Here is a 24004-nt window from a genome sequence, read left to right on the forward strand (position 1 = left end):
ATCTCTGAGTTTGCCCCTTCATCCAGATCTGTAGCATTCATCTTTATGATGACTGTTTTCAGTGGAGCATTTTCCAGTAAACGGATCCTATATACAGATTCCGTAAACACGGGGGCATTATCATTTATATCTATAACAATTACAGTTATCGTGGTAGACCCCGATCTCTGCGGTTCTCCTCCGTCTATAGCAGTGAGAATTAGCTTATGTTCTTTTTTCTCTTCCCTGTCTAATATCTTTTCCAGTATCAATTCGGGCATCAGAGTTCCATCTTTACGGGTCTTTACAGACAAAGAAAAGAAAGGGTTTGCATTGAGCCTATACTGGGTAACACTATTCACACCAATATCTGCATCCTGTGCAATCTCTAGTGGAAATCGGACCCCAGGAATAGTCACCAACTCTGTGATCCTCAGAATACGGTGCACATTGGAGAAAGATGGAGAATTATCATTTATATCCATAATTTCTATTTCTACATGATAAATCTGCACAGGGTTTTCAGTTCTAGCCTCCAGATGCAGGAGACAGCTATGGCTAGACCCACAAAGGCTTTCTCTATCAATCCTCTTACTCACGGTCAGGGCTCCACTCCCTGGATCCACATGAAAATATCTGCTCTTGCTTTCAGGTCCCAACAATAATCTGTGTTTATTGTCTGAGATTCCCAGATCCTGCATTATATTCCCCACAAACGTCCCCGGCTCCAGCTCTTCATAGAGAGAATAGCGCAGCTGTCCAGAGACCCAGCCCCAGCTACAACACAGAACGAGAAACGCCACTTGCCATTTCCAAGCCTTCATTGAGCTGTGGATGCTCATCACTTAAATCTTTTTCTTCTTATAATAAGAAATGGAGGTCCTTTTATAATCCCATGAGGTTCTAGACTGGTCTTAAATCCTTTCAGAAAGAGAACCGTCATCCAGGGCATTTAAAAATATCCACGGAGATCCCAACAAAGCAGCAGCTCGGCTTTGTGTGCTGGTGCAAAGACGGAGGTTGATTCACTGAGCCAGGAGGAGGGCAGAGCTTCGACAGCAAGAGAAGCACAAAGAAAGATCAGAGGACAGGTGTGCCCTCTTCTGGCCAACAGAAGGAACTACTTCTATGACGGCAACTAGGTGAACAATGTTAACAATGAAAAAATTGATAAAGTACAACAAAAAAAGATTAAAAAAAGGAATAAAATAGAATTTGAATTAATGATTTCCTGCATTCTCTATTCTGTAATTGGGAAATAATTGATAAAATGTAATAAAATATTTAACTAATTAAATCTGATCGCAACAGTAAATAACTAAAGTGTTCAGCAAAAAAAAAAGTAAATGTGATATTTTTCCTGAGTAACCACAGTGATTCTCGAATAAAAAATTCAGGCACCGACCAGGGTTCATTCTGGCTGTTCATCTCTTTAAGTGGTGTGGACAATAGTCAACAATACATCTTATTAGCCTTAAAGGACATCGACCATCAGGATAAAGGATTGTACTGCTGTGTTCCCACTCTGGCAGGATCTATTCTTCTCTTCGCTTCTTATGCCCTGATTTTTTTTTTTAAAGGCTTTTAAAATTATGCAAATGAGCCTGGAAATAATTTGCATCATTTTTATTAAAAACAAGGGAATAGGAATCTTAAAGAAGAACAGATTCTGCCAGAAGGGGTACACAGCTGCATGTAAGTGTGCTTGGATTACAAACCTTGAACCTAGTGGTAGATGTCCAGGGCCGGCGCCAGCACTGGGCGTACCTGGGCAAGTGCCGTGTCCCAGAGTTGCTGGGTGGGTGGGGGGTGTTTGCCATGGGGGCAAGGGGGGCTTATATAAAATACTCATGAGAGGGCTGTGTGGTATGATAAACTAGGGAATATAAGGGAACAGGACACTGTTTTAGTTTCTGAATTTTTAACTTCCTACTTGAGTTCAAAGGGGCCTACTGAGACTCAGGGACCATATCAAACATGGAGCTGACCCTGTAGATGGCCTTTAAAGAGGGAGGTGGTTACTTCTTAAAGATCTGCAACACTTCATTAAAGTAGCTATTGAGTCATTCTTTTTCATTGCCTACCACAAAGAGAAAATAATTAAACAATCAGACCATGACACTAATAATAAATATACCCATCCTGCAAAATAACAGGCCAACAGGTCAATGGAAAAATAAAGCAATGCAGCACGACATAATTTGCAGAACATCATTGTTTTCTGAAGGCTCGGTTCTTTAAACAGGCACTTTCCTGTATGTATTCCAGAACATCTATTCGGAAAGCTTTTTGTTGAACCATTTAATTGCACAAAAAAAAATCATAAATAAATGGACAACAGGGTGTAACCATTTAAAATAGTATCCCTATACACTTTGATGTGTTCAATCAGGGCTGACACATCACTTTGACAAGAGGTACAAAGTTAACACCCAGTTGTACATTAATTTATAAATGTTCGGAAGGAATAAAAGAGGAATGTAGAATTCTATAGAAAGATGCTTCAGACTTTTATAGGATTATTATTATGATATAAGTTTTGCAGGACTATTATGAACATGTTGACTGTACAGTATACCAAAATAATCAGAGATATTTTGTCTGTGCTGCACCCCATCCTAAATCACTGAGCAATATCCGCTAATAGAATATCTAAACATCATGTATAAATTGGTAAATCACAGAAATACTGTACATAAAGAAACAAAAGCTGTGGAACATAAAGTAATAGCACTGCTGGTATGTGTTAATGAATGTGTACAATCTATACCACCATACATTGTAGTCCAGATAGGAAGCCAACAAAACCCAATTCAGGATCATTATATTTTGGGATGAATACTGAAAGAAGATATTAAACCATGTGTAACGATTCTGCCATACTTCAGGTTGACGTGTAGATGAAGAAGTGTCTGAGACACATTTGTGGCGCACGCTGCACTATACCAGGTGTGGCACAAATTTATGCACTGAAATGGGCGTTCCGGTGCTCAGTCGAACCGTGCGCCACATTTATCATGCAAAGTCCGACATAATTGTGTCACACGCCCGTGTTAAAGGTTCACCCAAGAAAGAAAAATGATGCACTCTGTCGCCAGATTCATGAAGAACGTGCACTAGAAATCCTGAATCTGGCACCCTCTGCACTATACACAGGCACATGTATACACAGGCAAATGTATGTGTGCTATGTGTACTGTATATGTACTAAAATACGGGATATACCGTATAAGCTGAGTTTTTCAGCACAATTTATGTACTGAAAAAGCCCTACTCGGCGTATACTCGAGTTAATATAAAAAGCACACCTAATACAGCATGTGTGAGGGAGCCGGGCAGCTATGTCAGCACGGTGTTGGAAGCTAAATCACCCGGGATATATCGATGGCTGAGAGGCAGAGCGGGGGAGGAAGGGGCAAGCTGCTGAGAACAAGAACTGAGCTCAAGCACGGGTACAAGGTTGAGCCTGCAAACAGGGGAGATACAGCACCTTTTGCCAGCCTGGGAAGGAGGACATAGGGAGCATCAAGCAGACAGAAGGTCGCAGGTCAGGTCAGCAGTGAGACTGCAGTGTAAATACAGGGGTTCTGTGTTGGCAGAGGGGAAGAATCTACACTACTTGCAGTGTGAAAGAATAGTCCGAGCTACAGCAGCTGTGTGTGTGCAGCCATAAGATGATTACAGGAGCTGATTCTGCAGGTACCTGAAGTGTGTTTTAGCTGCATTTACAACATTGCTTACTATTATAAAATCTTGTAACAATTAGATACACGTCTCCTTGCTGAGCAACTAGACTGCTCACTATCTTCAGGACATAATAAACTGACTGTACACAAGTAGAACAAGTGTGGTCCTGACACTATCTGTCCGTCTGTGCTCCTAACATATGTGCATACAAGGACTGTTACATCTGCACATTAAAGGGAACCCGTCACCATTTTCACTAATTGACAGGTTGCAGAAGCTTATTACACCTGCAGTGCACATCTGCCTTTTCTAAGCATTTGCATTACAATATAATTGTGTGTTATAACTTACCTTGTACCCTGACAAAATCCTGGGGTAGTCACAGGGGCTGGACTTTGGTTTGGACGCATTTCTAAAAACAACATGTGACTTGCCTGTGTTACTTCCTCCTCAGAGCTTCCTCCTCAGAGCTCCTCCTCAGAGCTCCTCCTCCTGCTCCTTCTCAGAGGTCACAGCCTGGTGAGCTGACATCAGTGGGAGAAGGAGGAGCTGTACAGGAGCACAAAGATGGAGGCAGCCTGCAGCTCAGACAAGTCACATGTTGTTTTTTGAAATGCATCCAAACCAAAGCCCAACCCCTGTGACTACCCCAGGTTTTGTCAGGGTGCAAGAGTAAGTTATAACGCACAATTATTTTGTAATGCAAATGCTTACAGAAGGCAGAGAGGCATCTTTGCACTGCAGGTGTCATGGGCTTTTACAACCTGTCTTAAGTGAAAATGAGGTCCCTGGTGACAGGTTCCCTTTAAGATCTAAACAAATTGAACTGAGGCTTAAAGTGGTGTAGTAAACCTACATGGAAGGATATATATACGCTGTTCATAGGATTCTGCTTTTAATGTATTGTGAGCAATTTAATATTACTACTATCTCTCCCTTTGAACGGCTCATTACATCAGCTTATACGCAAGTTATTAAGTTTTCCCATTTTTTGGGGGTAATATTAGGTGCCTCGGCTTATATTCGGGTCTGCTTATACTCGAGTATATATGGTACATCTAAACATCATTTACTAGATATAAAGAGGAAAGCTGTGCTTCCAGTACCATATTTTATAATGGAGCTTCCTATAAGTCAAGAGTTATAAGACTTTTGAGAAGCCATGTAAGTAGGGAAGAGTGGACCCAAACAGCAAAGTTTGGGTTCATACCAACCTTTGCTGGTTTGGGTCCCCTGGACCAGACCTGGACTTCTTTAGAGGTTTGGGTTTGGGTCCTGCAGAAATCCCCCAAATTCGTTGGTGATATTTAAATTGATCTGGTGCATGTGCGAGCATTTTGGGGAGAATCGTCGCTCCCCAATGACATCATGGGAGTACTCATCCTCCCCAAAATGATGGTGCATAGGTGTTGCATTGATTTACATAACATTTAAACAGTTAACACCCACGATGGGTGCAGGCACTGTGTGTAACTGGGGCTGATGTCCTTATCCAGTATCGTTTAACAGGCCCGAACAGGATTTTTAAGTTCAGGTCTGACCGAACTTGGATTAATTTAGTGAGAGTACGTACATGTAGTCAGGGGGGATTTTTGTAAGTTTGCATTGCCTAATAGGGAACTTACATACAAAAGGTGGTCACTGGAGGCAGCGTTTTCTTTTTTTATCATCCAGGGAAAATTATTTGCCTATTCCTATTGTCTCTCCCAGGAAACATTTTCCCTCTCTGCAAAAACTGCAGAAAAAGCATTTACTCTTTAACAGGTCATAAAATACAATCAGTCTTCAAGTGCAAATCACATCAGGCATTACAATGTCTCTACTTCATCTACGAGCGACTAGGAAACAACATAAAGTAGAGGAGTTCTCCCTGGTATAATTACCCAGAGCTTACACTGGATAATTATAGTATGAGGAGTGAAAACACGGAGCAGCCGCCTCCAGCAGGGAAGGGTTATTATGATTTTTACACTGCCTGCTGGTAAATGGAAGCAATCCTGGATTTATAACGTAGTCCTATGTCACGTATACTGAGCATCACCGATCCAGTAATACAAGATCTGCCTAGCCCCTCTGTGGGTAACCACACTAAAACAATGCTGCGAGTCATAAACAACCATCACGTACATTACACACACATACTGTACATAAGAGGAGGTTTGCATACCTAAATTTGTATATAAATGTAATTTTGTCTCAGTGACAATTGGATCAATAAAACTTGATTACAGACTCCTTACAGCTGATCATTGCAGTCTGGGAGTAAAGTAAAGCATTCAGAGAGCTTTACCATAGGTAACAGTAGGCAGTGAGGTCCGTCTGTAACTAGGGGTCGTCTGTAAGTCGGTTATCCTTAAGTAGGGGACCGCCTGTATAAGGCATGAAGAAAATAATAGATTCATGGGAGGATATATCATTGCAATTGTGTTAAAATGTCTCAAACTTTATCTTGACTACTAAACTTAAGTCACTGGATTATCATGTAAATCCAGATGGGGTGGACAGATTTAAGTTTGCCTGTTTGAAAACTCACAAATTTAGGCCCAAAATCAGTCCGATCCCCGAGAGCCCCAGATAAAAGTTTGGAAGTTATTTGTTAAATGGTAAAATCACTCCAGACATTAACACCTTGTGGCAGATTTATCAAGCTGTATCAAAGTCAGAATATTTCTAGTTGCCTATGGCAACCAATCACAGCTCCCCTTTAAAATATTCATGAGCACTGGTAAAATGAAAGTTGAGCTGTGATTGGTCTGCCACGGGCAACTAGAAATATTCTGCCCCCTTGTGTTGCACACTTATCAAGCTGCCTAAGCCCCTATTAGAAATCTGACGTGCAAATGACATGTAAAGAACTGCTAAGTCACTCTAAAAAACTGGAGTAAGATATCTGAGATCATACTTCACGTCACTGTTAATATAACTGAGATTCACATACTGTATACTGTAGCTTAGAAAGCAAAGAAACAAACACAATGATGGATGTTGTAGAACTGTACATAAAGTCATCACTCAAGTCAAATTCTTACATTACTTATTAGAGGTAAAGAATTACATGAAATTTGTGAGTGTTTACTGAACAGTATCTCATCTCACCTGACTTACTTCAGCCAAACTCCTAACAGTAGAAGATTCTGCTCCATTGACCTTCTGCTGAGGGACATCTAAAGATTTCCTAAATGTCAAGTCATTTTCGGTGTAAGGTGGTAAGCAAGCTGTGTAACAAGGTTCCTGGTGATCTGGTGGAGCCATCCGCACCTCCATGTATTTTAAGGTTCCATCTGTGTTCAGGTAAAGGGTTGGTTTGTACTGGTCTATATAATGACTAGAATGGGATCTGGATGTGAAGCAGGAGCCACAATCGCTGCCATAAGTGTCTTTTCTAAGGCATCGTACAATCAATATAGTAAAAGTTACAAGAGAAACCACACTGATCGCCACAAGAGAAATAATAAGATACAAAGTCATGTCTGCAGTGGGCTTCACAGTGGTCAAAAAGTCCTGAGGTCTGGGATTAGACTGCACAGCATTCTCCATAATATTCACAAGCAAAGTGACTGTGGAAGTCAGAGAAGGTTCCCCATGGTCCCTGACTACAACCACCAGTCTCTGCTCCGTGTTATCTGTCTCATGTAAACCTCGTAGAGTCCTGACCTCTCCTGTGTATTCAGAGATGTGGAATAAAGCAGGACTGGCAGACTGAAGCAGACTATAGAGGAGCCAGGCATTGTGCCCCGAATCTACATCCACTGCAGACACCTTACTGACTAGATACCCCGCAGCAGCAGATCTGGGAATGGTCTCCTGAGCCGTGGTCTCCCCTGTATTCTCTGGGTATAAGATAGTGGGAGAGTTGTCATTGGTATCCAGAATAAATATGAAGACAGACACATTGGAGGATAATTTTGGAGATCCAGAATCTTCCACTCTCGCTGTGATGTGCAGAACCTGGAATTGTTCATAGTCAAAAGACCTTTGTGCATAAATGTTCCCGGTTTCGGAGTTAATGTAGACAAATGAAGAGACAGGAGAACCATGGATGTGGCTCTCAGCGATGGAGTAGATGAGGTTTGCATTAGCTCCCTCATCCGGATCTCCAGCAGATACTGTACATAACAGTCTGCCCGCCTCATTGTTCTCTGCTATGAAGGCATTGTAGACATTGTGTAGAAATGCTGGAGGATTATCATTAACATCCGAGATATTAAGGCTGATTGTAATGTGGCTGCTGAGAGATGGAGACCCCAGATCAGAGGCCGTCAGTGTAATAGTATATTGTGAGAGCTTCTCCCTGTCCAGAGGTCCACTAGTGACCAGAGCATAACGCTGAGACATGGGCTGGCATGTAAAGGGTAAACCTGGGGACACTTCTAGTCTAATCTCTCCGTTCTTACCAGAATCTTTATCCTTTACTGTAATAAGCCCAACAACCGTGCCTAAGGGGGCGTCTTCTGGAACTGCATTATTTTTAGATATAAAACTAATTTCAGGTTTGTTATCGTTTACATCTTCTATTTCCACCTGGACAACACATCGTCCTTCTAATTGAGGAGAACCTTTATCAACGGCTCGGACAGAGAGCTCATAAAATTTGGCATCTTCATAATCCACAGTTCCTTTTATGAATATTTCTCCAGTTTGAGGATTTAAATCAAATATCTGCTTTTCTGACTCTAAGGTATGATGGTTAAAAGAATATAATATTTCTCCATTGGGTCCCTCATCTAGATCTGTAGCATTTAGTCTTATCAACACTGTTTTCAGAGGAGCATTTTCTGACAACTTCACTTTATATCTTGACTGATGAAACACGGGAGCATTATCATTAATATCTAGAACAATGACTGTTATCTGTGTGGATCCGGATCTTGCTGGTTCTCCCCCATCTATAGCAGTGAGGATCAACTTGTGCTCTGCGATCTCTTCTCTATCCAGAGATTTTTGTAAAACTAGTTCAGGAATTAGAGTCCCATCCTTACGGGTTGTAACAGACAATGAAAAATATGTATTTGTATTTAGATTATATTGCCTAATATCGTTAACACCGACATCTGCATCCTTTGCAATCTGTAGCTGGAATTGTACACCAGGATTTGTGAATATTTCTGTAATCTTTAGAATCTGATTAGTGCTGGTAAAAATAGGTGAATTATCATTAATATCCAAAACCTCTATCTCCAGGCTGTGCAGCTCCAGAGGATTCTCAGCCACAACCTCTAAATGCAGCAAACAGCTCAGGCTGGATCCACACAGACGCTCCCTATCAATCCTCTCATATACAACCAGAGCTCCATTCTTCTGCTCTATAGAGAACAATCTGCTGCTTCCTTCTGACCCCAAACTCAGTCTCCTTCTATTAATATCAGCCAGATTTACCCCCAGATCCTGAGCCACATTCCCCACCACAGTCCCTGGATGAGACTCCTCCGCAATAGAATAACGAAGCTGCCCAGAGACCCAGCCCCAGCTACAAAGGAGAAGGGAGAAAGCTACTTGCCATTTCCAAGCCCATAGAAACCTTTGATTGTCCATATCTCAAATCCTTCTGATGAAAATGTATAAAATACACATCCTTTTTATAATCCAAGATAGATTGTTGCTTCAAGAACAAAAAATTCCAGGAAAATATGTTCCTTTTGTTGCCTCAGAGAAATCCATAGCGTTTACATCTGAGCAGCAGCTCTTCTTTGTGTGAGAAGAAAGATGGGAGGGTGAATCACTGAGCCAGGGGGAGGAGAGCGTAGAGCTGACATGAGCAGATCCACTAATGTTACCAAATACTGGATAGGAGGGCTGGGGCTCCCTCTTCTGGAAAAACTTGATTATTGCACTTAAAATTTACGTATTTTCTGATTACGTTATAGTATTTAAATGTTTTACTAATCAGGTTTATTAAATGAACTATAAAGTTAGATGATGTTACAAGGTAAAGAAATCTATATATTATATTGGTAATAATGCCACATTGACTTCAAAATCCAGTGCGTCTAATGAAATAATCTAAGATGAGTTGAGAAGGGATGCCAAACATCACACATGTAAATTTATTGGCATATAGATGTACAGTAGTTCCTCATAGAATACATTTATCATGGTGGGACTTTTTAAACACATATTTACTATGATCTGCATTGCTATAACTTATATTATGAATTTAATCCTAAGACTTCTGTCCTAAGATGTTGCTACATTTTCCACGTGCTTGATTTTCTGATGAAAAAAGAGAAACTGGATAACAATGGAGTGCTGCTGCTCCTTCCACTACTGCTCCATTTTCCACATCACTTGTTTGATATTTAAATAATTTTTTGTCTATATATAAAGATTGATCACTGCATCTTTCATTTTTTCACTAATGTACTGAGACTCATATGAAAAAATGTAAATGGTTCATTAAGATGGCAATTAATCTCAACTGTACGGTACCAAACATCAACACACTCAGGTTGCCAAGAATTTAGTTATTCTTGTACAGGCCAATGGAATGCAAAAAATAATCTAAGAGGCTTTTCATTTTCATATGTCTAAAATATTTTGTCTATAATTTTTGCTGATTTTACCAAAAAATGGAAAAGATAAGCTTGGCAACCCTGAATCTTTACAATGGTTACAATAGTAGTGATTTATCCAAGATTAGTAGAAGAAAAATGTAATAACCTTTTGTCCTACTGAGCTGCAAATAGCAAAGTTAAATAACATCTATGCAAAAGTTATGAGAAAGAAATAATATTATAGCTGATACCAGCGATGCTGAAAACACAACCACACCTGAAATACTATTCTGCTTAGACACAGAAGGGGATATTTATCAGGGCTTCTATGTCAGAAAACTGTTGCAGAAGCACTGAAATAATCGCAATTCCTAGTGAACCTCCAGCAATTGTGATTATTTCTCCTTTGCTCCCTGTTCATGTCAAAGGGGAGTGAATGGAAGTGAAGCCCGAGGGGGAGTGCGCCACTGCGGGTTCCTGACGCACATCTTTGCATCCACTGCAGCAGGCAAACTTTTACCGGCACAAGTTTATCTGCCCCACATGTTTCTATGCCAAATAGGTCTTGGCGTAGAAATAAAATCTGCGCAATTCGGCAGGCAGATACATAAAGAAGGAGGAGCCTCAATATTCACTGGTGCACGAGTGCTGGCGTATAATATATACTCCCCAGAGTTTTCTTATAATAAACCTGATATACAGTTTCTAGAGTGTGTGTGTCGCACAGTCATCAGACTTGATTCTCCTCCAAAACAGCTGCACATTTATGTTACTCCAATAGAAGTAATAACCTTATAAAGAAGCTGTCAGCACCTGCTTGAATCAGGATGTTAAAAAGTTGGGCCTTGTTATATCATACTGAAAAAGTTCTCTCATTTTGTATAGACACACTGTTATTGCCAGGAGCGTAACTTGAGGGGGTGCAGAGGGTGTGGTGGCAACTGGGCCCAAGAGGTTTAGGGGGCCCTTATGGTGTAACTTTCCCATATGAGAAGACTATTACTATAAACCATACATTATAGTCGGGGGCCTGGCACAGACTTTGCACTGGGGCCCATCAACTTCAAGTTACGCCACTGGTTATTGCCATAGTGCAAAGAAATAATACTGTAATTCAGTTTGCCAACCTAGTAATACTTACATTAAGGGCCCTCCAAAAAAAATATAATTTGATTGGACAGAAGAGCATCCACCCTAAGCCTACAGCAGCTAATACAGGTGTAGGCTTCAGTAAATTGTAGGTTGGATCTACTTTATAAGCCTGAAACAGCTGGACATCAGTCTGATAGGTTGTTAACACATAAAAGGAAAGTACAGGCGGTCCCCTACTTAAGAACACCCGACTTAAATACGAAACCTAGTTACAGACAGACCTCTGGTAATTGGTAATTTACTGTACTTTAGCCTTAGATTACAATAAACAGCTATAACAGTTATCACATGTGTCTGTAATGAAGCTTTATTATTAATCCTGGTTCTTATGAAAATCCAACATTTTTAAAATCCAATTGTCACAGAGACCAAAAACTTTGTCTGGACTTAAAATTATAAAATATACTGTTCCGACTTACATACAAATTCAACTTAAGAAAAAAACTACAGAATCTTGTACATAACCCAGGGACTGCCTGTATTAACAAAACTAAAACATTATAAATTTGACACCCAAATTAAGACAAAAATATTATTATAGTGTAAAGTACAGCTTGAGGGGTTGTCTCATTGCAATATTAATGCCTGATTGTGACCGTTTCTCCATAAACTAGAGCTGGCAAGCGGCAGCTCTTGCTCCTGGACACCTGCTATATCCATATAATACATCACAAGACAGTTGAATGACAGCATCAATTATAATATCTGTCTATGCAGCTGCACAAGACACCAGTAGCCATGATCATTTCCAATGCCCAAAAAATCAGTTTCGCAGGAGTTACAGAGGCAGGGGGCATCAAATAGCTGAGCACAATAAAATGGCTATAGAAGATGAAATCACTGTAATGAAAACATTCGGGTAACTCATTTTTTATAAAATCACTAGTTACATGGTAAACCAGTATAAAACAGCAATAATTGGTTTTCTTATAAAGAGTTAACTGGGAAATCTTATACATGTTGGAAAAGTTACAAACCTGCCCCAATACTTTGTGGTTGTGGTATATAATTTTAGGATAACAGACCAACGACACAGTGCACTTGCTTGGTGGAAAAGAATATTATGGCTTCTTTTGGCATTGTAACAATAACAGATACTCAGTTATGTATTTGAAACACAAAGAAACCAAAGAACCATTGTACAACAATGTTGGTTTAATCTGAATTGTTTCCGGAAATCCCACTATTACTTTACTAAACGCCTTGTAATAAAAGGGAAGTTTTATGAATTGCTTTTTACATAATCTTTCAAAAACAATACTATCATTTAAATTATTTTGCCAACTTTTGACTAACAAATAGCAAAAACATATTTCTTACAATATTGTACGGCATTATCTCACCTGGTTTACTTCATTGAACCAGTCTGAATTAGATAATGGTGCTACCTCTTTGTCCCCTTCAGTAACTGGTTTTGTTAACGTCAGATCTGAAATGTTTGTTGGGGGGAAACAAGCTGAATAACAGGGAGCAGTAATTTCTGGTGGAGCCATCCGCACCTCCATGTACTTTAATGTCCCATCTGTGTTCAGGTAAAGGGTTGGTTTGTACTGATCCATATAGGTTGTAGAAAGTGATCTGTCAGTAAAGCAGAATCCACACCCAGAATCATAATTCTTCCTAAGGCACCGCACAAGTAATATAGTAAATGTGACCAGGAAAACTGCACTGATGGCCACAAGGGAGACAATCAGATAGAGAGTCAGGTCTGGAGTAGATTTGGCATTTGTGAGAAAGTCTTGAGATTTTGGATTTTCCAGAACCACAGTGTCTAATATATTGACAATGATAGTGGTTGTAGTAGTCAGAGAAGGTTCCCCATGGTCCCTGACTACAATCACCAGTCTCTGCTCCGTGTTATCTGTCTCATGTAAACCTCGCAGAGTCCTGACCTCTCCTGTGTATTCAGAGACGTGGAATAAAGCAGGACTGGCAGACTGAAGCAGACTATAGAGGAGCCAGGCATTGTGCCCCGAATCTACATCCACTGCAGACACCTTACTGACTAGATACCCCGCAGCAGCAGATCTGGGAATGGTCTCCTGAGCCGTGGTCTCCCCTGTATTCTCTGGGTATAAGATAGTGGGAGAGTTGTCATTGGTATCCAGAATAAATATGAAGACAGACACATTGGAGGATAATTTTGGAGATCCAGAATCTTCCACTCTCGCTGTGATGTGCAGAACCTGGAATTGTTCATAGTCAAAAGACCTTTGGGCATAAATGTTCCCAGTTTCGGAGTTAATGTAGACAAATGAAGAGACGGGAGAACCATGGATGTGGCTCTCAGCGATGGAGTAGATGAGGTTTGCATTAGCTCCCTCATCCGGATCTCCAGCAGATACTGTACATAACAGTCTGCCCACCTCATTGTTCTCTGCTATGAAGGCATTGTAGACATTGTGTAGAAATGCTGGAGGATTATCATTAACATCAGAGATATTAAGGCTGATTGTAATGTGGCTGCTGAGAGATGGAGACCCCAGATCAGAGGCCGTCAGTGTAATAGTATATTGTGAGAGCTTCTCCCTGTCCAGAGGTCCACTAGTGACCAGAGCATAACGCTGAGACATGGGCTGGCATGTAAAGGGTAAACCTGGGGACACATCTAGTCTAATCTCTCCATTCTTACCAGAATCCTTATCTCTGACTGTGATGAATCCAACCACAGTTCCTATGGGGGAATTTTCTGGAACTACATTTTTTTTGGAGTTAAAGCTGATTTCTGGTGTATTATCATTAACATCTTCTACTTCCACCTTTACTACACATCTCCCTTCTAATTTTGGTGACCCTTTGTCTATTGCCTTGACAAATAATTCATAGGATTTTGACATTTCATAATCTACTTCTTTTTTTAAATATATTTCACCAGTTTGTGAATTTATTTCAAATATTGTCTTTGTAGAATCCAGTGTTAATTGATCAAATGAATATAAAATATCACCGTTAGCACCATCATCCAAGTCTGTGGCATTTAATTTTATGATGGTTGCTTTCAATGGGCTATTTTCTGGAATGCTTATTTTATAATTTGGCTGATCAAACACGGGGGCATTGTCATTGATATCTAATACAATGACTGTTATGTGTGTGGATCCGGATCTGGCCGGTTCTCCCCCATCTATAGCCGTGAGGATCAGCTTGTGCTCTGCTATATCCTCCCTGTCTAGAGTCTTTTCCAATACTAATTCAGCAATGAGGGTCCCATCATTGCGCTTTGCTATGGATAATGAAAAAAAAGGATTTGGTGTCAATTTATACTGACTAACACCATTTATACCCACATCCTGGTCCTGTGCTGTTGGTAAAGAAAAATGAACCCCAGGAATTGACACCAGCTCTGTAATCTTAATAATTTGATCTATAGTAGTAAAAATTGGTGAATTATCATTAATATCCAAAACCTCTATCTCCAGGCTGTGCAGCTCCAGAGGATTCTCAGCCACAACCTCTAAATGCAGCAAACAGCTCAGGCTGGATCCACACAGACGCTCCCTATCAATCCTCTCATATACAACCAGAGCTCCATTCTTCTGCTCTATAGAGAACAATCTGCTGCTTCCTTCTGACCCCAAACTCAGTCTCCTTCTATTAATATCAGGCAGATTCACCCCCAGATCCTGAGCCACATTCCCCACCACAGTCCCTGGATGAGACTCCTCCGCAATAGAATAACGCAGCTGCCCAGAGACCCAGCCCCAGCTACAAAGGAGAAGGGAGAAAGCTACTTGCCATTTCCAAGCCTTTACAAAGCTCTGATTGTCCATATCTTAAATCCTTCTTCTAAAATGTGTAGCAAATAATCATCATCCCATCAATCCAGGTATGAAAAGAGCAAAAATATAAATCCTATGGAAGGGGAAATCCTGGTTTTCCTGCATTGAAATCAGCCACAGCGATCTCATCGGAGCAGCAGCTCTTCTTTGTGTGAGAAAAAAAGATGGGAGGGTGAATCACTGAGCCAGGGGGAGGAGAGCGCAGAGCTGACATGAGCAGATCTCCTAACAGGAATCTGGATGACGTGTCTGCCCTCTTCTGGCAATTCATGATAACTACATAATCTGTGGTACAGTAGTGTATTGCAATGGACCTTAACCCGATTAAATAATTTTTTCTAGCTTTTTGTAAAGTTTAGGAAACCATGAAGACAAGTTATAATTTTTCTTCATATGCCATAAATTGTTGTAAATTGAAGAAAATGTTATTTGATATTGAGAGGATAAGGATGGGGTTTAAATGCCAAAATTAGAACCAGAAAATAAATAACAACACTAATTACAAAATATATAATCCTCTATCCCATACTTTATCCCATCCCATCTATCCTATACTTTAAATGCAATAGAAATTATCGGCCAGATCTAAAGCATTAAAAGTCAGCTAAGTGCTTTAATATAATAATAATCTTTATTTATATAGCGCCATCAAATTCCGTAGCGCTTTACAAATCATAGGGGACATATACAACTATATTACATTACAAAGAACAAACAGTCATATGGAACAATAGGATTGAGGGCCCTGCTCACAAGAGCTTACAGTGATTGAATTGGTTTTTAGTAGTGACTTCACGTTATGGATATCATTAAGGCAGGGAGTAGTAACTGATGAGGGATGTCACTCGCTCTACCTGACCAGTCCAGTTACAAAAACTAAACTGTGTTCACATCTTACTCACTCCATGTCATAACTGGAGCTTTGCAATCCCTGATATTTTATGTGAACCTTGATTGATGACTGTATTTTCTAACTTATTTGTAACAAAATATAAACCATGGAAATATCCATAGTATTAACTTAACAGGAAATAAATTAATATGTACAACTGTGTCAGATCTTAATCCTAACAACTATGGGTGATCCATATTAATAATACTAACATTTACCTATTATACCTATTTATCCTTCCTTCCTTAAATTTTTGGTTTAATACTACATTAACTTTCTAGAAATGCCACAAGCTGTGATAAAGGATGGCAGTCTATATAGCTCTTCTTACAACATCTTCATAAAAGATGGGTCTCCAGCAATGTTAAAGATGCTTTGCTGTACAGTATATATTATTGTATTATTTTACTGTACATTTTTATCAATAAAAGTTTGAAATACAAGAGATAAAGAGTAGAAAAGTGTAATTACACAAATCTTGGTTCTCAGTACATTCATCAATGTCCAGCAAATATAAGAGGATACAGTTCGTTTTCTAAGAAACACTATTGCAATGGGCAAAGGACATCACATACAAGTACTGTATATACAGCATGAGGGTAGAGCCCAACAATCAAATTATTATTTTAGAAGGGAGAGGGCAATGTCCAATGGTTCCCCATTATGGTTGGGTTGTTGTATATTCTTGTAGTAAAGAAATAGACACAGTATTTAAGTAAAATAATTCACTTATATTTAGCCTAATAACAACAGGAGTACAGACAGTCTCTGACTTAAAGGGTATCTACTACCAGGATGAAGGATTGTATGGAAATGAGCCTAAGGGCCTTCAGATTACATTAAAACCTATGGAGCCTGGAGCCCCTCAGACTCATTTGCATAACTCATTCATCCTGGTGGTAGATGCGCTTTAAGAACAACTTTCTTACAGACGACTCCTCTTTGCTCACAGTGACCTCTGGAGAAGCTCTCTGGATGCTGATAATTTCCTATATTTTAGCACCAAGCTGCAATGGTCAACACATAAGTTATTAACGGTGTTTGCAATGAAGCAAATAATTGTTAATCTTTGTTCCCGAAACAGCAAAATATTACAAAAAATTCAGCTGTCACAGAGGCAAAAAAATACTTTGTCTGGAGTTAGACTTAAGACATATATCTGTTCTGACTTACATACAAAGTAAATTCAAGAACAAACCAACAGAACCTTGTTTATAACCTGGAGACTGCCTGTAATAGGTTTACTGCAACTGTTCTTCGCATTAATATATATTATATATAAGGTGCCTCAGCTTCAGGATTGATATATACTGTTAAACTCTATAAACAAAGCCTGTGTAGCGGTACACAGAGACCCCACTGGTCTACATTATATAATTATATAGTCACTGTTGGACTTGGCCAACTAGAAACATTTTTCTAAAGGCTCATTATCTATAAACTCCTGGTAAGTAGACCTAAGTATTCTCCAAATTAGGTTATCTTCTGGTAGTCAGGAGTCCAGTATTAGGTTCAACTTGGAGTCCACTGGAGGATTCTCTGCTGCTTTTGTAGGTCAGTCTGAGACTGTATATAGTTATTATTTACATTTTTGATGCAGTAGTAGGATTAAGAAAGCTATGTATGGCTGGGGATGGGGCTATAAAAACAATAAACATCTTATACTTACCTCTCTCCTCATTCCCATTGTTTTGTGGTGCTGGGCCTCTTTTTGTTATCAAAGGCTGATGTTGCCATCCTGACCACTGCTGCCCTGCTGCTACAGCCTGAAACTAATGCTGTAGCACAGTGATTTTCAACTTTTTTTGAGCCGCGGCACACTTTTTATACTTAGAAAATCCTGGGTCACACCACCAACCAAAATAGCACAAAATGACACTAAAACAGTCATGTTATACATATTAAACACAAAAGGGATATCCTGGCAGGAATGGTGGAAAGACACACACGAAGCTCTTCCTCAACAGTTCTCAGTTTCTCCCTGTTTTTAGTATATGGTGCTGATTATTATGTGGCTCATATACTGCAAAATAAAGGGGTACAATGAGAAGTACTATGGCCATGAGGCCAGAGTACAAGTGCCAGCTCGTATACTCAGCATATGAGTTGGTACTTGTAGTATCCCAGCCTCATGACTATAGTATTTTACATTTTACATTTCTCATTGTTATATGCAGTATACTGCTGGAGTACTAAAAGTAGCAGCTCATATGCTGAGTATTCTGCCAACAGTTCATATAATCAGGCAAAAGCTCATATAGTTAGCATTATTGGTGGGCATTACCTTGGCATTATTGGTGGGCAAATGCGAGAGTCTCTCTGCTCTCAGGATGATGCGCCGGCCTCGGTGACGTCATTTTGTCGCACGAAGTTCAAAGCTTGTGCATGTGTTATTGTACACGTCTCCTACATTGTAAGAAGCTGTGGCTGCGCATCGCTGCCGTTGCCGGGAAACAAAACACAGGGGGCACCATAGTTTGGGGAACTTTCCCCGCGGCACACCCGACCATGTGTCGCGGCACACTAGTGTGCCACGGCACACTGGTTGAAAATCACTGCTGTAGCAGATTAAGAGGAAGTTACCTTATTTAAAATTACACTGGCCAGGGGTGGACTAAAATTGACATAGGCCCTGAGCTTTATGAATATTATACCCGCTACATGTCCAGAATTCACTTCCTACGTATGATACTAGAATCAAGTTACTTGGGAAATGAGAATGCATCCTTTCTGGCTGCGTTCAATCTGCGGTTTTAGGACCTTTTGGCCTTCAGATATACATATGTATTGAGAGCAGGAACACATGTTAAAGTATTTCATTGTTTGAAGGTCCTTCTCAGGATAAATTTTGGTGGGAGGTCTCGGTGGCCACGGGCTTCCCAAACCACCTATAATATAATCCATTACTGATGTAGGCACAGTTTTCCTTTCTTAAGCTAGAAAACTTATCTGCATATACTTTACCAAGGGTCCCCAGTGGACAATATATTGATAAAGCATTTGCCAAAACATTGCACAGATTTTATGCCACATAAAATGAGAGGCATGTGGTGGAATGGTAAAGACGCTTAGATTTATATAATTATATGATACAGTATGTGATAGTATATATCATTAATTGACAAAAAAGGTTACTGTTCTGTCGATTACCCCTAAATCTATGGACACCAAAGAAGAGAGCCAACACGTGATCTAGATCCTTCCACAACATATTTTCCCTATAATTCGAAGTCATACACTGAGTATTTCAGGAAAAATGAAATATGAACAACAGATGATATAAATATGTGCATAAAAGATATATACTAATACATACTGCAGTTTAGGTTCTGTATGAATTAAACGATAATGAAACAATCTTCTTAATATGTTCCTTAATATCTAATCCTGTTTTAACTAAAAAAACATAAATGGAGAAAAAGCTGTTCACAAATATAGGCGTAAACAGATATATAGATATATCCATAAGCCTAGTACAGGTCCTGGGTAGGTATGATGTGCAGCCTTTTTAATAGCATTAAGGATTGCAGTAAGTAACAATACAGAAGGATTAGACATAATATGTATGTCTTGATCTATGTCTAGATCTGACAGTTATAAAATAATAATCTATTCATACGGAAGATCCATATCTAGAATACGTAACCTACAGAACAACGAAAATAACAAAGCATTAAATATTGCAGGAACAGTATCAAAGAGAAAGTTTTATACTAAACCACCATAATAGAAATGTGATGAAATAAAAAAGCAAAACACTGTTATATTGTATCCTCACCTGATTAGGCTCTTTACAACATTCTGAGGAGTCTGTGGAAGGATGAGGTTCCAGAAATGGTTCTGTTAATTGAGGGATATTTTGGGTTTTGCTGAGTGTAAAACCTGGAATATCTGCTACAGGGGGAAAACAAGGCGGATAACAAGACCCTGGAGCTTCCGGTGGCGCCATCCGCACCTCCATGTACTTTAATGTCCCATCTGTGTTCAGGTAAAGGGTTGGTTTGTACTGATCCATATAAGTTGTGGAAAGTGATCTGTCAGTAAAGCAGAATCCACACCCAGAATCATAATTCTTCCTAAGGCACCGCACAAGTAATATAGTAAATGTGACCAGGAAAACTGCACTGATGGCCACAAGGGAGACAATCAGATAGAGAGTCAGGTCTGGAGTAGATTTGGCATTTGTGAGAAAGTCTTGAGATTTAGGATTTTCCAGAACCACAGTGTCTAATATATTGACAATGATAGTGGTTGTAGTAGTCAGGGAAGGTTCCCCATGATCCCTGACTACAACCACCAGTCTCTGCTCCGTGTTATCTGTCTCATGTAAACCTCGCAGAGTCCTGACCTCTCCTGTGTATTCAGAGATGTGGAATAAAGCAGGACTGGCAGACTGAAGCAGACTATAGAGGAGCCAGGCATTGTGCCCCGAATCTACATCCACTGCAGACACCTTACTGACTAGATACCCCGCAGCAGCAGATCTGGGAATGGTCTCCTGAGCCGTGGCCTCCCCTGTATTCTCTGGGTATAAGATAGTGGGAGAGTTGTCATTGGTATCCAGAATAAATATGAAGACAGACACATTGGAGGATAATTTTGGAGATCCAGAATCTTCCACCCTCGCTGTGATGTGCAGAACCTGGAATTGTTCATAGTCAAAAGACCTTTGTGCATAAATGTTCCCAGTTTCTGAGTTTATGTAGACAAATGAAGAGACGGGAGAACCATGGATGTGGCTTTCAGCGATGGAGTAGATGAGGTTTGCATTAGCTCCCTCATCCGGATCTCCAGCAGATACTGTACATAACAGTCTGCCCGCCTCATTGTTCTCTGCTATGAAGGCATTGTAGACATTGTGTAGAAATGCTGGAGGATTATCATTAACATCAGAGATATTAAGGCTGATTGTAATGTGGCTGCTGAGAAATGGAGACCCCAGATCAGAGGCCGTCAGTGTAATAGTATATTGTGAGAGCCTCTCCCTGTCCAGAGGTCCACTAGTGACCAGAGCATAACGCTGAGACATGGGCTGGCATGTAAAGGGTAAACCTGGGGACACATCTAGTCTAATCTCTCCATTCTTACCAGAATCTTTATCTCTGACTGTGATGAATCCAACCACAGTTCCTATGGGGGAATTTTCTGGAACTACATTGTTTTTGGAGTTAAAGATGATTTCTGGTGTGTTATCATTAACATCTTCTACTTCTACTTTAACTACACATCTCCCTTCTAGTTTTGGAGATCCTTTGTCTGTTGCCTTGACATATAATTCATAAGATTTTGAGATTTCATAATCCACATCTTCATTGAGATATATTTCACCAGTATTTGAATTTATATGAAATACTTTAGCTACAGAATCTAAAGTATGGTGATCAAATGAATACAGTATTTCACCATTTGCACCTTCATCCAAGTCTGTGGCATTTACTTTTATTATAGTTGTGTTTAATGCAATATTTTCTGGAATACTGATCTTATATCGTGCCTGATCAAACACGGGGGCATTGTCATTGATATCTAATACAAGGACTGTTATCTGTGTGGATCCGGATCTGGCCGGTTCTCCCCCATCTATAGCAGTGAGGATCAGCTTGTGCTCTGCTATATCCTCCCTGTCTAGAGTCTTTTCCAATACTAATTCAGCAATGAGGGTCCCGTCATTGCGATTATTTACAGATAATGAAAAATATGGATTTGGAGTAAATTTATACTGACTAACACCATTTATACCTACATCCTGGTCCTGTGCTGTTGGTAGAGGGAAATGAACCCCAGGATTTGATAGAAGCTCTATAATTCTTATCATATGGTTGTTAGTTTTAAAAACTGGTGAATTATCATTAATATCCAAAACCTCTATCTCCAGGCTGTGCAGCTCCAGAGGATTCTCAGCCACAACCTCTAAATGCAGCAAACAGCTCATGCTGGATCCACACAGACGCTCCCTATCAATCCTCTCATATACAACCAGAGCTCCATTCTTCTGCTCTATAGAGAACAATCTGCTGCTTCCTTCTGACCCCAAACTCAGTCTCCTTCTATTAATATCAGCCAGATTCACCCCCAGATCCTGAGCCACATTCCCCACCACAGTCCCTGGATGAGACTCCTCCGCAATAGAATAACGCAGCTGCCCAGAGACCCAGCCCCAGCTACAAAGGAGAAGGGAGAAAGCTACTTGCCATTTCCAAGCCTTTACAAAGCTCTGATTGTCCATATCTTAAATCCTTCTTCTAAAATGTGTAGCAAATAATCATCATCCCATCAATCCAGGTATGAAAAGCGCAAAAATATAAATCCTATGGAAGGGGAAATCCTGGTTTTCCTGCATTGAAATCATCCACAGCGATCTCATCGGAGCAGCAGCTCTTCTTTGTGTGAGAAGAAAGATGGGAGGGTGAATCACTGAGCCAGGGGGAGGAGAGCGCAGAGCTGACATGAGCAGATCTCCTAACAGGAATCTGGATGACGTGTCTGCCCTCTTCTGGTCAATATTAATAAATACAACTAATATGCTTGTCGTGAAAAAACAACATTTTTCATCCTTTATGATGAATCCTTTTGTTTTTCCAATAATGTTGCCAGTAAGTACATTAATTAAGTTAAGTAAATACATTAATAAAGTAAAACCAGGTACCCTGTTTCCCCTAAAATAAGACATCCCCCTAAAGTAAGACCTAGTACAATTTTGTTCAGAATTAGAAATATAAGGCCTCCCCTGAAAATAAGACCTAGCTGCTGCCATTGCAGCAGCTCCCCCCATGCCACACATTAGTATTAGGAAATCTTTTTGATGCTGCAGAAGGTTGTGACGTGGGGAAGAATTCATGAAATTAAATTACTGGCTGTTGTGCTGCAAATGTGATACCAGGAGCTACCAGGATAAGAAGGGTCATTTATAGAAAGTGTTTTTACTAAACATGAGAGATTGGGGCCAATGATTCTAATAGAAATGGAGTCACAAGAAATACAGCATGAAATTCAGAGTTTGGAGAGTTATAAGGATGTTAGAAAAGTTGATCTTTTGTTCAACGATAAATGTAAATTCTTGTTCATGGAAAAATAAGAGATTGCCTGAAAATAAGACCTAGTGCCTCTTTAGGAGCAAAAATTAATATAAGACACTGTCTTATTTTCAAGGAAACAGGGTAATATCAGAAATAGTAGGATTGGTCCTATAAATCAGAGAATTTATATGTTTGTTTGAAAACTTCAAAAGTAAATGAGTAAAAAATATGGATTCAGAAAAATGTTATATTTGGTGATAATTTTACATAAGTGAATGTGAAAAACAGGACGTGGGAGAGAATATTGAAAATGGAGAAATAATCAATGAGTATGATCTTTCTTATGTAAGTAAACCTACGTGTCAGAAATTTTGGATCAGGTTCACTGTTTAGATGTTTATAAGTTAGAGTCCAGCGTCCTACAGTGCATGTAAATGGTATGATAGTATTGTACTAGATAGTAGGAAACATCTACATTTGTGTTAGAAAATTTTAATGACTTTGTCAATAATCCATATACAATAGTATCACACAGATCCATGTTTTAGAAGGATTTGGTTCTTGGTAAGCAACCATATAGGAAAAGGCAATGTGATAGATATTTGAGAAAAACTTAATATTTCTGGGTCCCAGTACAACAAAGGTCACAGGAGCGATTTTACAACAACCCATGAATTAGTTTAAATTTCTTTCAGTTACCAAATATAAGAGTTATCTACATAGGAAATACAGCGACCCAATATACTAGGTATCAGAAGCAAATTATTGACACCGAACTCCTTGGATTGGTCAGTCCATCCAGGGTCAGGGCCATACTGTACATTAAGCTATGGCAATATGGAGCATTTATGCTGCTACTATCTTTTATGTATTTTGATTTCTTCGACTTTAAACTTGAGATTTTGATTCCCTTATTTCACTAAATCCATGTATAGAATAACCTTTTTATGCAGAAAGCCATGATGACTATATATATATATATATATATATATATGTTGGATATGCCCC

General features: G+C 39.6%; 1 protein-coding gene across 47 annotated transcripts in view; it reads right to left on the reverse strand.

The window, feature by feature from the left end:
• The window catches only part of LOC140126346 (protocadherin gamma-C5-like), a 431655-nt gene that overhangs the window by 62801 nt on the left and 344850 nt on the right, over window positions 1-24004 (reverse strand). For 2 of the 47 annotated variants that reach the window (XM_072145666.1, XM_072145662.1), the window contains exon 1: window positions 19759-22394. The exons of 42 other annotated variants lie outside the window; for them this stretch is intronic. In XM_072145666.1, coding sequence (XP_072001767.1) covers window positions 19759-22206 — 2448 coding nt within the window. In that variant the 5' untranslated portion in view covers window positions 22207-22394. Of the gene's footprint in view, window positions 1-6762; window positions 9354-12652; window positions 15039-19758; window positions 22395-24004 lie in introns of those variants that run through there. 3 more of the 47 variants (XM_072145693.1, XM_072145687.1, XM_072145717.1) reach the window with 2 other exon arrangements.

This window comes from Engystomops pustulosus, chromosome 4 (genome assembly GCF_040894005.1).
Source record: "Engystomops pustulosus chromosome 4, aEngPut4.maternal, whole genome shotgun sequence".
Classification (NCBI taxonomy): Eukaryota; Metazoa; Chordata; class Amphibia; order Anura; family Leptodactylidae; genus Engystomops; species Engystomops pustulosus.